General features: G+C 48.5%; 1 protein-coding gene across 1 annotated transcript; it reads left to right on the top strand.

Annotated features, from left to right (window-relative positions):
• The first annotated feature begins 3,420 nt into the window (after nucleotides 1-3,420).
• LOC136393366 (2'-5'-oligoadenylate synthase 1-like) lies at nucleotides 3,421-12,153 on the top strand. The gene is made up of 6 exons (XM_066365985.1): nucleotides 3,421-3,618; nucleotides 5,058-5,346; nucleotides 6,555-6,739; nucleotides 7,694-7,932; nucleotides 9,237-9,393; nucleotides 11,683-12,153. The coding sequence occupies exons 1-6, from the start codon at nucleotides 3,439-3,441 to the stop codon at nucleotides 11,770-11,772; spliced, it is 1,140 nt and encodes a 379-aa protein (XP_066222082.1). The 5' UTR covers nucleotides 3,421-3,438; the 3' UTR covers nucleotides 11,773-12,153.
• The last annotated feature ends 1,416 nt before the right edge of the window (nucleotides 12,154-13,569 follow it).

Here is a 13,569-nt window from a genome sequence, read left to right as displayed (position 1 = left end):
TCCCATCCACCACATGAAACTCCGCCTCTCCACCCTCTCCTTTTTCCCCTTCTTCTCTCTCCCTAAGGGGGTTAAATAGTAAAAGCAAAAAACAAACACAAAAAACCCTAACACAGCCTCTCCTTCCCACCTCCCCTCACAAGCCCGACCAGCAAAAGCTGAGAAACTGGCAAAACCTGAAGCTGCACTTAGACCTTTGCTTTTTCAAACCACCCACTTCTGTTGGCCTGTGGGCTGAGGGACGGGCTGCATCTGGCAGACAGACGCCCCACAGAGGGGCTTTCTGAGCCCCTGACCTCCTCCAGCGGGGCCTGGAAGGTATCCAGAAACCAGAGCTCTAGGTCCGAGGGGGCACACTCTCCAAAGCCCCCTACGTTATGTTTCTCCGTCCTCTGCTCTTAGTTAAATGAACCTACAGCCCCCGTCCCTGACACTCTGCTTCTCTGACTCTTGTGTCCTGTGGCTCACTCAGAATCACCTCGATTCTCTGTCTCTCTGTCTCAGTCTGTCTATCTCTAGCACCCTCTTCACCAAGTGCACCATCATCATGGATCTAAAACTTTAGTAAGTGACAGATCCTGATGCCAATGACTTTTTATTCCATCATAAATCATCCAGTCTTCCCTTAAAAAAATTCTGAGCCCCTTTTCCTCCTTTTTTTTTTTTTCTTAGAAAAGGAGGGGAAAAAAGGCTGTGAAGACAAACTATACATTTGAGGTTGGTTTGGGGGCAATCTTCAGTGCCCAATGAGAAAGGCTTGTTTCTTCCCAATCCCCATGACGTCTCCCCGGTGGAAATCCCTTCCTCTGTCCAACATGCCACCATTATCTGTAGAAGTCGTTAGATACCCACATGGTCACTCTCTCCAAACACACACCTTTTAACCTTCCCTTTCAGTGTTCTCCACCCCCAGTTCTCTGCACAGTTCATTGAAAGTCACTGGTTTCTTGCCTTGTATAACTGTTTTGTAATCATCAAATTTTCTGCCTTCCCCAAGATAGCCAGCAGCTTCCTGGCTGCCACTTTCCCCCGACACCGACCCTCTCCGTCCTGGCACCTATACCTCCTTCCCACGGTTTGCCCTTAGGAGAAAGCATGCTGGCTGCGTCGCCCAAGCCTGATGCTGGCATTGGCGCTGGAATCAGCATGTGGCAAGCTCACCGTGCCTGCAGTCCGGGCACACGCTCTCTCCGCTCTCCCCGATAAACATAACTACCCCCAAACCCACCCCACCCCGCCTAGAATACACACACACACCCTCCGGTGCATGCAGAACCTTCCACCATGTTTCTTTGTGATGATGTAGCAGCCAAAATAAAGTAGGAGTATCCAGGAAAACAGGTGGTCTATGCTCTTCCTTTCTGGTTTCTGTAAGCTTTTTCTCCCCACCAGGATACATGATGCTTCTTGGATTGTATTTAATGAGCATCTACTATGTTCCAGCCCCCGGGGACATAGCAGGGGAAACGGGGATGGTATGGTATCCACCCAGGTGGAGTTTGCTCTCTGGTCGATTTCATCCTGGGCAGGTAGGCTCAAGGCAATTTGTCAGACTCCACTCCGTCTTAGAAGAGTGCTTTGTGCTGGTGCCCACCCGACAGGCAGGCAGCATCCTCATCTTCTCCCTACTACCCTCAGCCTTGGGGAAGGGTCCCAAATGGTTGTGGAATCAGATAACATCAAGGCAGAAAGTGACCACAGAGTTGATCCAGGGCCTAGTTCAATCAGCTCGATTGCCTGGCAAATGAATAACCCAAAGCTGGGAGAAGAGAACGTCTCATCCCAGCAATGCTGGGAAAGGAGCTAGGCCTCTGGACTCTCTGTGCGGAATCTTGACACACTGATTAATACTAATGAGGCTCATCAAACCCCTCCTTCATATTCCAGCACACACCATCCTGCAGTGAGCCCCCACAGATGGCCCCTCCCTCGAGACTCTCAATGGTCCTGAGTGGGCCGAGCAGGTGACTAACTTTTCCAGACAGATCATTAATGAATTCTATAATCGGCCCCCAAAGTGCTTAGGCAATTTATCAGGAATGTTGGTTATTTCCCAGAAGGAGCAGGTCGATTCCATATTCCAGGCCAAGTTTGAAACAAGTTCCTGTTCTTACCCCTAAAAGGGTGGTGCTCAATGTTGGGGCAGAAGTCAGCCTAGCAGAATCACTTGGGGAGATTTTCCCCCCTAATCTACCCATGCTTTGCGCACTGCCCCCTTATTCCCATCCGATTCCGCTGTGTGCAGGGCCACGGTGTATATTTGGAGATACTTCTTGGTTAATATTGGTTCTTCCACCTCTGTCATGACTTTGCAAACCACGGCCCTCAAGTCCTGTTTTTCCCTACAATTCAGCTAGCTGCCACCAGGTAGAAAGTGGCACCGGTGAGGGCCATCCAGGCCTCTCAGGAATGGCAGGGGACACTTGCCACCACCCTTTACCTGTGCCCACAGCAGACATCACTAATCAATGTGGCACCTTTCCCACGGAGCCCACTAGCAGCCTCGGAACCCTTCAGCAACTGAGGCAGCCACCACCACGCCATCGTGGGCACTTGAAAAGAAACCTAGTTTCCATCTCTCAAATGGCTGCTCTTCTTCCCCAGGAAGGAGACAGATGAGGAAAGTTTGCACAGATATCAGTACGCCTGACTTGACTAATTATCATTCTTCCCCCATGGAAAGAAAATAGGCCATACGCTATGGTAGACAGAACCTGACCCAAAGAGCACACCAGCTTTCTAACCCACTCAAGTCCAGCACTCAGACCCCGACTGGCACTGTGTAGCTGTGGGGACTCACCTCTCCCAGTCTCAGGTTCCCTACCTGGAAAATGGGGACAATCATAATAAATACATCAAAGGGGTGAGACCAAGACACCACGGTCCAGTCTCCCAGCAGGCCTGACGAAGGTAAGGCCTGGGAACGTGGGAGAGGGGTCAGGGGCTGGCAGCTCCTGGTGAGAAACAGTATAAACTGGGCCGTGCACGGCCAAGTGGATCAAACCGTCAGTGCTCTGAAACCCGCGGGGTGGGCGCTCCTCCGCTCAATGGGGCTTTATGCTTCCTGGGTTTTCTGACTTGTTTTCTTTTTGCAATATGCACACACTGTCATAAAGACCGTAAAAGACTATAAACCAGTTCCGTCAGCAACAAGAACAAAAAGAAACTGGGAAAAAGGAAACCAAACATCAGTTTCGAATTCTGATTTCCCCTGGGCGAGGTACAAATGGGGGTTACAGAACAGTGTTTTCAGAGTGCAGTCTGCAGAAAAGCAGGTGTGAAAAGCAGGAAGTTTGAGAATGTGGATTTGATAAGAACAAACGCATAGCTCCTCCCGTCCCAGGAAACGAAACCAACAGCAGCTCAGACTTGGTATAAGAGGAGCCGCTAAGAGTTCCCTTTGGCCACTGCCTTTCCTGACCCTGCCGGAGGGTCACGATGGAGCAGCTCCAAAGAATCTCGGCCAAAGAACTGGACAAGTTCATCGAAGTCCACCTCCTGCCAGACAGTCCATTCCGAGAGCAGGTCAAAAGTGCCATTGACACCATCTGCAGTTTCCTGAAGGAGAGGTGTTTCCAAGGTCATTCCCATCCTGTCCGTGTGTCGAAAGTTGTAAAGGTGAGCCCACCTGCCAGATGGGGGAGGAGGTGGCTGAATGAGCAGGGGTTTCCACAGAGAAAGAGGGAGAGCAAAAGGTTGAGGTCTTTGGGACTGCTGCTTTCTAATTGATCTATACCAAAAATATAACCAAAGCTTGTGAAAATAAACTCTGGGGTGAGGTCCTACATCTGTAATTCTTTTTAATTAAGTGAGAGCAGGGGAGGCAGAGAGACAGACTCACACATGCGCCCCCACTGCCCCTACCAGGATCCACCCGGCAAGCCCCCTATGGGGTGATGCTCTACCTATCTGGGCCGTTGCTTCATTGCTCGGCAACCGAACAATATTTAGCTCCTGAGTCAGAGGCCACTGGAGCCATCCTCAGCACCCTGGGCCAACTCCCTCAAGTCAATCGAGCCTAGGCTGCAGAGGGTGGAGGAGAGAGAAAGAGAAGGGAGGGGAGGAGAAGCAGATAGTCTCTTCTCCTGTGTGCCCTGACTGGGGATCGAACCCAGGACACCCACACGAAGTGCTGGCGACATCTGTAATTTTTTAAAACAAAAGCCCAGGTGAAGTTCATGAACCAACATCCTAGGCCTTGTCCATTTCAGAGCTAGGGAAACCGAAGCCCAGCTCTGATCAACGATCTGCTCATTAATGGCCAGGCTGAGGACTCACCACTTCTGCAGTATCATGAGCTGATTAAGGATATAAGTTTTGACAGCATGGTGGGTTTACTGGAGGTGACTGGGGTTTGGGGAGAGGATGAAGAAGATAAAAGGGATCAAATACAAGGTGACACAAAGAGACTAGACTTTGGGGGGATGAGCACATAATAGAGTCTACAGAGGGTGTATTGCAGAGCTGTACACCTGAAATTTATATAATGTTATATTAACCAACATTACCCCCAGTGGATTTAATAATAATTTCAAAAAGAGTATACATTTTATTTATTTATTTTTTTAAAGAGTATAGGTTTTAAAAGCAGATAGCACCTACTGGCTATAAAACCTTGACAAGTCACTTAACATCTCTGTGCCTCGATTTCCTCATCCATAATTCCCAACACCTTATAGGGCTGTGCAGGTCAAACAAACACCCAGCAAGGGCCAGACTACAGTATGTAATGATCTAAGACAGTAAAGGCCAGGGGGTAAAGAACACAGACTCTAGAATAAGGCAGCTAGGGTTTGAATCTGCCACCTGTTAGCTGTGGCTTCGGCTGATACCTAATCTCTCTGAGCCTCTGTTTTCGCACCTGTAACGTGGCATTAATAATAATAATAGTGTAAATAAATAATAACAAAGTCCTTGGGAGCATTACAGGAGTTAAGGCTGCTAATGCTCTCAGAACAGTGGCTAGTGCCCAGGAATGGTAGTGATTGTTCTCATCATTTTATTTAGGGAGGCTCTTCTCAATACACGGCAGTTCTCATTCTCCTCCTCTGTTTTAGGGCGGCTCCTCAGGCAAAGGCACCACCCTCAGAGGCCGGTCTGATGCTGACATCGTCGTCTTCCTAAGTCCCCTCACTGGGTTTCGGGAGCAGTTTGAGCGCCGAGCGGAGTTCATCAAGGAAATCAGAAGACAGCTGGAAGCCTGTCAAAGAGAGAAGGGGTTTGCCGTGCAGTTTGAGATCCCGAAGCATGATTGGAGTAACCCCCGCGTACTGAGCTTCAAGCTCCTGTCCCACAAGTTCCAGAAGTGGGTGGAGTTTGATGTACTGCCCGCCTATGACGTCCTGGGTGAGCGCCGCCAAACAGGAGAGGTTTCAGCCCCCGTCCTATGGCAGGGTTGCTTTCTCTCTCTTTTCATATTTCTGAGCAGAAATCTTCCACAGTTTGAGTCTTCCCCAAACAAGGCATCCCTTTAAAATGGGGAGGAGATCTTAGATTCTCTCCTGGGGCCAGAATGAAGGTCTGATCAGCCACAGGAATGACATCAAAACAGCCACTTGGCACAATTTGGGAGCAAGCAAGGTCTTTCTCGGGAAGCCTGCTAGTTCTACCGGTGGCAAAATATTTTATCGTTCTAAAAACGAGGCAGCATAGATCTGGCATAAAGCCAATATGTTAATTTTGTCTTTTACCCAAACCATGATTAAACCTCATCAAATTTGCTCGGAGGGTTGGGGTCTTATGGCTAATGTGCATTTTTGGATGGGAAACCAGAGGTTCAATCCCCACATACTGGGAAACTGGGAAAAACCACACTAGCCATGTCATACTATTATATTAAGTATTAAGTGATCATCCACATTAGTGGGTGGTCAAAAGTCTAACTTCCCCAACTGTGCAGCAAGGCAGCCAGGACACCCCAGCGATCTAACATAGAGGTGTGTAGGAAGAGTTTACCAGATTTTATATTTCTGAGGGGAACACAGCGACATCTGTCGGACACTGTGAAAACTGCTTACTACTAAGTTAAAAGGACTGAATTTTTTAATCAACCGAACTGTCAGGGATTTCTTTTGGCCTTAGAGAATCCACAAGAAAAACGCCAAAACTCGAAAGGCACTGGGAAATGAAAAAGTTTGGGAATATCTCCTCGGTGTCATGTCCTGTGTCGGGTGCTGGGGAGCCATAGTTACAAAAAATAATAATAAGACTGAGGGAGAGAAGGGGTGGAAGGGCGTGCCGGGCAGAGGGAACGCACGCGAGAGGGTCTAGAAAAGATCTGTGTGTGGTGGGGGAAATGCAAGACGCTGAGGCTGAGTTAGGGGATTGGGGGCAAGGAGGAAGTGACAGACAAAGCAGCCAGGACTGCGGATCCTGCAGAAGCCTGCAACCTTGTCGGTATGGACGGGGTCATGGCAGTGCATGGGAGAAGGGAGGGGGGGCTGCAGGTGGCCCTGTCCACTGCACTCATGGCCAGCGAGCTAGACTCCCCAGAGTGACTGAAAGAACCTCGGAGAAGAGCTGATAGCTGAGAGTTATGGATTCATCCCTAACAGGGCAAGTGACGGGGAACTACAGACCTGACCCCAAGATCTACGTCTCTCTCCTCCAAGAGTGCCAACGGCTGGGCACAGCGGGTGAGTTCTCCTCCTGCTTCACCGAGCTGCAGCGAGCCTTCTTGAAGCAGCGTCCAGCCAAGCTCAAGAGCCTCATCCGCCTAGTCAAGCACTGGTACCAAATGGTACGGCTGACCTGTCCGAGCAGGGGCGGGGCGGGGCGAGGGGTGGGACGATGAGGGAGGGGCGAGAAGGACTAGTCTTCAGGAGGGGGAAGGAAAGGGAAGAGGACGCAAGAGGAGAGGAGGGGACGGGAGAAAGAAGGGGAGGAGTTGCAGGGGCGTGGCTTCCAAGTTCCTACTATTGATATTTCATACTCTTCTTTCTTTGCATGTAATGCTCTCAGTTATTTTAAAGTCTGTATTTGGTCCTTCAATATTTAACATTTTGTGAATCTATTACTATTCTCCCTCTCTCTCTCTCTCTCTCTCTCTCGTCTCTCTCTCTCTTTTCTGCTGGTTATCACTTTAGGTGTCCTTTTTCATTCTGTGCCAGGGTATTTCTGTGCTGGTCATTGTACTTGGAATTATTTGCAAAATAATTTGAGTCTTTGGATTATATATATTCCTGCAGAGGGACTTTGTTTGCTTCTGGAAGGCACTTAGGAACACTTCAAGTGTGTCCTCTCTGATAATTTTCATAATACCCTTTGAGGTAGATGCTACTATTACCCCTCAACATGGAAGATGAGGAAAATGAGGCTCTCTGAGAGTTGTCTACCCAGAATCTAAGTTGTAGGATAGTTGGGAAGATTAGGAATGGTGCAGATAAAATGCTTGGTCCCATAATGAGCACACAGTGGGTTTTTAGTGAACGGTAGCCAGAGTATAGCTCTGGGAAGTCACATATGGCCAAAGCACAGCAAAGAGACCTGCGTATGCTGCCGAAGAGAGGCTGGGTGGACAGCTGCAGACCTGCCCGGCTCTGGCAGATCGGTCCCACCCATGCTGTGTCCCGGGACTCAGTTGCCTTGCTGTGGCCCCTGGAATCCTTAATGTGCAGTCTCCTAGGCTCTCGCTGAGCTCACGATGCCTCTCTGTCTTGAACAGTATCGTCTAATGATCCCCCTCTTCCTTCAGTGTGAAAGGAAACTGAAGCAAAAGGGGTCTCTGCCCCCCAAGTATGCCTTGGAGCTGCTCACCATCTATGCCTGGGAGCAGGGCAGTGGAGCGTTGAATTTTGATACCGCCAAAGGTTTCCGGACGGTCCTGGAGTTGGCCACACGACATCAGCAGCTCTGCATCTTCTGGACAGTCAATTACAACTTTGAGAATGAGATTGTGAGGAACTTCCTGCTGACTCAGATCCAGAGACCCAGGTATCCCAAGCCCTACCTCTCCTCTTTTCTTAACCTGATTCCATCCAACAGTATCTCAGCGACCTGGAGTCTCTTCCTATGAAGTCATGATTCATTATCCTCCTGGGAAACTGAGGGCAGGGGCCTGGGGAGGGTGCTCACCAACAGAACCTCCCACAGTCTCCAGGAATAAAACCCTAGGGAGGCAGGAGAAAATGTCATCCAGAAAGAATAGAGTTGGAAGGACCAAGGCTCCAGATCCTTGCGTGGTCTTCACCTTTCTAGGTCAGAAGGAAAAGTGTGGACTCATTAGCACATCTGAGAGGTATTGCCAGTGTGCCCTGAGAAGTAACAATATCATTCATAGGCTGGTTTACCTACAGGCTTTTATTATTATTATTATTATTATTATTATTATTTTATTAAGGGTGGGGAGGCAGAGAGACAGACTCCTGCATCCACCCTGACTGGGATCCACCCAGCAAGCACCCTACTGGGTGATGCTCTACCCATCTGGGGCCGCTGCTCTGTTGCTTGGCAACCGAGCTATTTTAGCACCTGAGGTGAGGCCGTAGAGCCATCCTCAGTGCCCGGGGCCAACTTGCTGGAACCCTTCAAGCCATGGCTTCAGGAGGAGAAGAGAAAGAGAGAGAGAGAGAGATAAAGAGGAGAAGAAGGGATGGAGAAGCAAATGGCATTTGCTTCTCCTGTGTGCCCTGACCAGGAGTCGAACCTGGGTCTTTCACATGCTGGGCCAATGCACTACCGCTAAACCAACTGGCCAGGGCCTCCTACAGGATTTTTGTTAAGTCAAATTGTATCTACCCTTTCAGATCTGCATCCCCTAAAACCTTTATCCTTCAAAGATAAGAAGGAATCTCAGTTCATCTGTTTGGAGCCTCCAGCAAGGGACAAAAACAATAGAGGCAAAAGAAAAGGAAAGAGAGAAAAGAAAGGAGTTTTGAGAAAGTATAGAGGAGAAGAATGAAAGAACAAAATATCCTGGGTTGCCTACCATGGGTGTGGTTGACTTAGCCACAAGCTATTTGGTTCATTTAAACATCATAGTGCAGTTCCCCTGGCATGGAGAAGTTTGTATGTATAGTGCCTTTGTGTATATCATAATTAGCTGCTTTCAAAACCTTTTTGACAAATGTAATTTAATTCTAGGAAATTACCTATTATAGTATCAGTACATTTGAATTCCTGACATCTAAGAGATAAGGACATAATGTTTTATTGCTGAGAGGAGAATAGACCCCCCAACTCTGAGACCACTGGCTCTAAGAAGACTTCCCCTAATGCCTTCTCACTCCTCATTTCAGACCTGTGATCTTGGACCCGGCCGATCCTACTGGCGACGTGGGTGGAGGGAACCGTTGGTGCTGGTATCTTCTAGCAGAAGAAGCTACTGAATGGCTGTCCACCTCTCTCTGCTTCAAGGATGGAGCTGGGTATCCCATACAGTCGTGGGAAGTGCCAGTAAGAATAACCTAAATGAGTGTCATCTGGAGATTGCCTGTGACAGGCTTAGATCGAAGAGCTTCTCCTGCTGGAACCACTTGGAATGTATTCAGCCGCAAATGACAGGCAGCCCAACTGAGGAGCTTAAGTGATTGTTTTCTTTTTTTCTTCTCATTACAAGAAATCTTAAGGCAGGCAATCTGGGACTCTCCCAACAGCTCCATTGTGCTTTCACCATGAGCAGCATTAGGGCCAGATAGTTCTTTGAGGTGGGGGCTGTCCTGATCAGTGTAGGTGGGGGCTGTTCTGGGAAGTATAGTACACTGAGCAGCATCTTAGGCTTCACCCACTAGATGTCAGTAGAACCACTCCCCACCCCAGCCCCACCCCACATGACAGTGTCTCCAGATGTTGCCTCTGTACCTCTCGGTGGCTGGTTCAAGGTCCAAGCAGGAAAGAGAGAAAGGGAAAGATACATCCCCAATGGTATCTTATCAGAAGCCTGACCAGAATATTCTCTTGCATTTCACTGCCTAGAACTGACATGTGGCTGTCATTTAAAAGTGGCTCCAAAGGCCCTGGCCGGTTGGCTCAGCGGTAGAGCGTCTGCCTGGCGTGCGGGGGACCCGGGTTCGATTCCCGGCCAGGGCACATAGGAGAAGCGCCCATTTGCTTCTCCACCCCCCCCCTTCCTCTCTGTCTCTCTCTTCCCCTCCTGCAGCCAAGGCTCCATTGGAGCAAAGATGGCCCGGGCGCTGGGGATGGCTCCTTGGCCTCTGTCCCAGGTGCTAGAGTGGCTCTGGTCTCGGCAGAGCGACACTCCAGAGGGGCAGAGCATCGCCCCTTGGTGGGCAGAGCATGCCGGGTGGATCCCGGTCGGGTGCATGCGGGAGTCTGTCTGACTGTCTCTCCCCGTTTCCACCTTCAGAAAAATACAAAAAAATAATAATAATCAAAAAAATAAATAAAAGTGGCTCCAAGGCCCTGTCCAGTTGGCCCAGTGGTAGAGTGTCGGCCCAGTTTGTGGAAGTCCCGGGTTTGATTCCCGGTCAGGGCACACAGGAGAAGCGCCCATCTGCTTCTCTACCCCTCCCCCTCCCCCTTCTCTCTCTCTCTTTCTCTCTCTTCCCCTCCTGCAGCCATGGTTCAATTGATTTGAGTGCATCACCCTAGGCGCTGAGGATGGCTCCATTGAGCCTCTGCCTCAGGCACTAAAAATATACTGCTCACAAAAATTAGGGGATATTTCAATGTTTCATATTCATTTCAAAATATCCCCTAATTTTTGTGAGCAGTGTAGCTCAGTTGCAAGCATGGCCCCAGATGGGCAGAGAGCATGGGCCCCAGACGGGAGTTGCTGGGTGGATCCCAGTCAGGGCACATGCGGGAGTCAGTCTCTGTCTCCCCTCCTCTCAATTGGAAAGAGAAGAAAATAAATAAATAAATAAAAATAAAAGTGGCTCCAAAAAGGGGGAGGGGCTGAAGAGGATCATGGATGAGGGAAGGTGTCTGCCACACATGTTTAATTTTATTTATTTTTTGTCTTTTTCTGAAGTTAGAAACGGGGAGGCAGTCAGACTCCCGCATGCACCCGACCGGGATCCACCGGCATGCCCACCAGGGGGCGATGCTCTGCCCATCTGCGGTGTCGCTCTGTTGCGACCAGAGCCACTCTAGCGCCTGAGGCAGAGGCCAAGGAGCCATCACCAGTGCCTGGACCATCTTTGCTCCAATGGAGCCTTGGCTGCGGGAAAGGAAGAAAGAGACAGAGAGGAAGGAGAGGGGGAGGGGTGGACAAGCAGATGGGCACTTCTCCTGTGTGCCCTGGCCGGTGCCACACGTGTTTAATGTGCCCCCTCCTACTGAGATACCTGCCAGCGGGTACACTTGAATCTCCCACCAGATTCTTTCAAAGCAGGATTTCTCAACTTCAGCACTAGTGACATCTTGGGCCAGTTAGCCAGATAATTATTTGTGGTGGGGGGCTGTCCTGTGGATTATAGGCAGCATCCCAAGTGTCTACCCATTCAATGCCATCCAGCTGTGACCATTAACAATGTCTCAAGACATTGCCTCATGTCTTATGGGGGGCAAAATTGCCTGCTCGAAAAGAACCCCCACCCCACTGCTGGGTCAGCCTTAGTTATCAAGATCTGCGCTATCACCCCGTACCCCCAGATCATCCCTGGGAACAGTTGCCCTCTCAGATAGACTTTCTTTTTTTTTTTTTCCCCTTAAGTCTTTTAACCAATGGCTTTCACTTCTTAGGACACATATTATTCTCATACATATATTTCTTTCTTCTAGACAGTGCAGACACCAGGAAGTTGTGGGGCGGACATGTATCCTGTTGTCAATGAGATGTTCTCATTCAGAAGTCGTGGATTCCTATGTTGAAAATGCTAGAAGGAACTTCTAGAAACTTCTGTCATCTGGCAGTTGCTTTTGAAGAATCAGTGAAGTGCATCCCAGATCCATTCCACCCCCCTACTGTTCCTCCCTCGCTTCTTTAACTCAAGACTGCCACATTCTCCTCCTAAACTCTCGCTTTGCTGGACTCTCGCTCTGTGGGTGACATACCTTATTAAAAATACTTGCTCCTGTCCATATCTTTCCAATTAGCTCCTTCTTTTTCCTTCAATGTTTGTAAGAGGCTTCTCTCCATATTCTGAAAGTGAAACTCTTTACCTGCCCCATGGTTCCCATAATTCAGTAATCTTGTTTTTATAAGGCTCCACCTGGTCCAGCTGCCTCAGGACACAAAGCCTTACCTCTCCCTGCTGAACTGAAGGTCTCCTATACCAGTAGCATATTAGCCTCTGTTAAGACCTTCAAACTCTCCAATGGCTTGGATTATAACTGCTGAAATATATATATATGCATATATGTATATGTATGTATGTATGTATGTATGTATATACATATTTATATATACAGTTATACATAGTTACATATATTTAAGTTATTTTATATATATATACAGTTATATTGAAATATAGACATATATGAGTCTACCTTTTATTCCCCCATCCATGAGTATATTCTAAAATCTTTATGTTCTGGCTTATCTTCAAATATACTTGAAGGTCTAAGTGTTTTAACCTCATATATATCCACTGACAGTCTTATTACTGTCACAAATACCAACTGTCTGGTAATAAAGAATATGTCTGGTCTTTATCCCCAGTTCCTGGCTCAGCTTCAAAAACCCTTGGAGTTTCCTGATAGGGGTAACTTTTGTATTCATCATGAGCCCCTACCAACCATCCATGAGTTTATGCTAATGAAGCATGGGCTCTTGGATTTAAGGGAGGAGTTGACCACGCCAGAGAGATCAAGCCAGAAATGCCAAGCACGTGATGAGAGGGTTGGACTCCCAGGAGGAGAGGGGACCGGAGACTGAGCTCAAGCATGTGGCCAAGGATTGTCCATCATGCCTCTGTAATGAAACCCCAATAAAACTCTGGGCACCAGGCTTGCAGAGCTTCCTGGTTGGCAAATACATCAACGTATTGTGAAGATGGCACGTCCTAACTCCATGGGGACAGAAGCTCCTGTGACCAAGACCCTTCCAGACCTCGCCCCTCCCATCTACCTCTTCATCTGTATCCTTTCTAATAATACAGTGATTGCAGGTGTCATGCTTTCCCGAGTTCTATGATTCACTCTAGTAAAATTATTGAACTTGAATTTGCAGCCAAGTGAGACAAAAGTGCAAGTAGCCTGGGGACCGCACTTGCGACTGGCCCCTGAAGTGGTGACAGTCTTGTGGGGACCTTGCCCTTTACCTGCAGGGTCTGCACTGATCCCAGGGGATGTAAGGATTGAGTTGACTGGTAGGACACTCAGTTGGTGTCAGTGAGTGGGCACAGGAATGTATCACTACGCCTGCCTAGAAGAAGAACAAAGAAAATAGCTATGGCTGGAGGTTCAAGAATGAAATAATGACCACCCTAGGTTGACATCTTCTCAGTCTACAACTAGGTATCATACCGTTCTAGGGGCCCAACTTGCCCTAGATACATACATATATGCATATTATAAGACACTACCCCATCCTCACAGGGCTTAAGATGTGCCCAAAGGAACATCTAGTTAACCTTAAACAAAAATGAAGGGCAATTTACAACCATGTGCTGAGCAACACACAGATAGCAGACTAAGACCAGTATGAATAAATTGAACATCCCAGGG

The sequence above is a fragment of the Saccopteryx leptura genome, chromosome 2, assembly GCF_036850995.1.
Source record: "Saccopteryx leptura isolate mSacLep1 chromosome 2, mSacLep1_pri_phased_curated, whole genome shotgun sequence".
NCBI lineage: Eukaryota > Metazoa > Chordata > Mammalia > Chiroptera > Emballonuridae > Saccopteryx > Saccopteryx leptura.
The sequence above is the reverse complement of the archived record's forward strand: the minus strand, read 5'-3'. Positions and strand labels throughout refer to the sequence as shown.